The sequence below is a fragment of the Scophthalmus maximus genome, chromosome 19 (genome assembly GCF_022379125.1).
Source record: "Scophthalmus maximus strain ysfricsl-2021 chromosome 19, ASM2237912v1, whole genome shotgun sequence".
Classification (NCBI taxonomy): domain Eukaryota; kingdom Metazoa; phylum Chordata; class Actinopteri; order Pleuronectiformes; family Scophthalmidae; genus Scophthalmus; species Scophthalmus maximus.
The window spans coordinates 962501-965000 of NC_061533.1; the positions used below are offsets into that span (position 1 = coordinate 962501).

The window sequence follows — 2500 nt, forward strand, 5'->3', positions numbered from 1 at the left end:
TCAATTCGTCAATGACAGATATCAAAGGAGAGAATAATCGATCATCTGACCAATAACAGAGGAACGAGCCACTGAACTGATCAATCATCTGATCACCACGTGTTGCTGTGGCAACGCTCTGATGTGGTCGGTCAGAAGGGCGGGCTTCTGGTTCAACTGTGGAGTGAGGCATGAAGCAACAGACGATCTTTCTCAAACTGAGACTGACGTGTACACTGACGTCACCAGCGTGCTACGTGTGTTTTCAGTGATGGCAGACAGACAGACAGATACAGACAGACAGATATAGATACAGACAGACAGATACAGACAGACAGATATAGATACAGACAGATATAGATACAGACAGATACAGATACATACAGACAGATACAGACAGACAGATATAGATACAGACAGATACAGATACATACAGACAGATACAGACAGACAGATACAGACAGACAGATACAGACAGACAGATACAGACAGACAGATATAGATACAGACAGATACAGATACATACAGACAGATACAGACAGACAGATACAGACAGACAGATATAGACAGACAGATACAGACAGACAGATATAGATACAGACAGATACAGATACATACAGACAGATACAGACAGACAGATACAGACAGACAGATATAGATACAGACAGATACAGATACAGATACATACAGACAGATACAGACAGACAGATACAGATACATACAGACAGAGACAGACAGATATAGATACAGACAGATACAGATACAGATACAGACAGACAGATGCAGACAGACAGAGAGACAGACAGATACAGACAGATACAGACAGACAGATACAGACAGACAGACAGACAGATACAGACAGACAGATATAGACAGATACAGACAGACAGACAGACAGATACAGACAGACAGACAGATACAGACAGACGGACAGACAGACAGACAGATACAGATACAGACGGACGGACAGACAGACAGACGGATACAGGCAGACAGACAGACGGATACAGACAGACAGACAGACAGATACAGTCAGTCAGATACAGACAGACAGACAGACAGATACAGACAAATACAGACAGACAGATACAGACAGACAGACAGACAGACAGACAGACAGATACAGACAGACAGAAAGGCAGACAGGCACACAGACAGACAGATAGATACAGACAGACAGACAGACAGATACAGACAGACAGACAGGTGTAAACATGTCCTCCGTCATGTGATAATTAATACATAAATGAATAAATTCTTTCTCATCAGCTTTAATTTGAAAGCTCCTCACTTCCGGTTGAGCGGTTGTTGTTCCCATGCCACGACACTGCATCTTGTTTCCATAGAAACGCGGCAGCTCGACACCGGAGGACGCAGGTGAGTCACAGAGAAACTTGGTAGATTAGACCAAGTAGATTACACCAGAGCCATGTCAAACCAGAACCAGGTCAATCAGACCAGATACCAGAACCAGGTAGATCTGACCAGAACCTGAACCAGAACCAGGTCGATCAGACCAGATCCAGAACCAGAAGCAAGTAGATTAGACCAGAACTAGGTCGAAACAGAAACCAGATCAATCAGACCAGAACCAGAACCAGGTCAAACCAGAACCAGGTCAATCAGACCAGAACCAGGTCCAACCAGAACCAGGTCAAACCAGTACCAGGTCAATCAGACCAGAACCAGAACCAGGTCAAACCAGAACCAGGTCGATCAGAACCATGTAAAGATCTATTGATCTTTAAAGCCCCAGTGTGTAATTTTTGTAATTTTCTGTCGCCATCTGGAGGAAAATGTGCGACCAACCGAGAGACCGACAGGGGACACTTTATGGTGAACACAACGTGTTCTGGAGCATTTAGTTCAACAACCGTATTCAACACGACGTAGAAACATGGAGACTCACACGGAGGTCGGGTCCACCTGATGGAACTATATTTAACTCATTATATATATATGAACACATGGTTATGGACAATATATTACATTTCTGTGAAGCAATTCTAAATATTACAAACTGTAGCTTTAATATTTCACTATTTTGTCCCAGTCCCAATCCTGTAGAACCTCTGATCTGATTGGTCAGTAGTTTAAGCTGTTACCATGGTGAATTACCAGCTGCTCGATGGTGGAGTTGAAACAAATCACAACATATCACTTCCTGTTTATATTTACATGTCATAACAAACACATTTCTGCTGAGCTTTTATTGTGAAGGATGATGATGATGGTGAAGATGAAGATCTCTCTTCCTGTGGGTCAGTCCAGGTCCAGATCTCATTGGTGGAGCCAACTACAGTTCAATGAAGGACGGAGGCGTGGCCGAGGGTAAGCCCCGCCCACTGTCACACATTCAAATCCCACACAGCACAAAGTGTATCTTTACCGTAGCAACAATATAATGTCGGACGCCTCTTTACGTCTCTGTGTTGCTGTGACGACTCAAGGTCGTAGAGCGATTTCAGGGTTTGCCGAGGCCTGCTGGGAGTCGTAGTCCTCAGCGTGTCCCTGTACTGGG

The 2500-nt window shown here is 44.0% G+C and overlaps 1 protein-coding gene across 3 annotated transcripts in view; it reads left to right on the top strand.

Moving 5' to 3' along the window:
- The first annotated feature begins 38 nt into the window (after window positions 1–38).
- cfap77 (cilia and flagella associated protein 77) overlaps window positions 39–2500 on the top strand; it is a 4622-nt gene continuing 2160 nt past the window's right edge. The window contains exons 1-3 of one of the 3 annotated variants that reach the window (XM_035641197.2): window positions 39–168; window positions 1249–1356; window positions 2246–2310. In XM_035641197.2, coding sequence (XP_035497090.2) covers window positions 122–168; window positions 1249–1356; window positions 2246–2310 — 220 coding nt within the window. In that variant the 5' untranslated portion in view covers window positions 39–121. Of the gene's footprint in view, window positions 237–1248; window positions 1357–2245; window positions 2311–2500 lie in introns of all 3 variants that reach the window. The other 2 variants (XM_047329229.1, XM_047329230.1) reach the window with 2 other exon arrangements.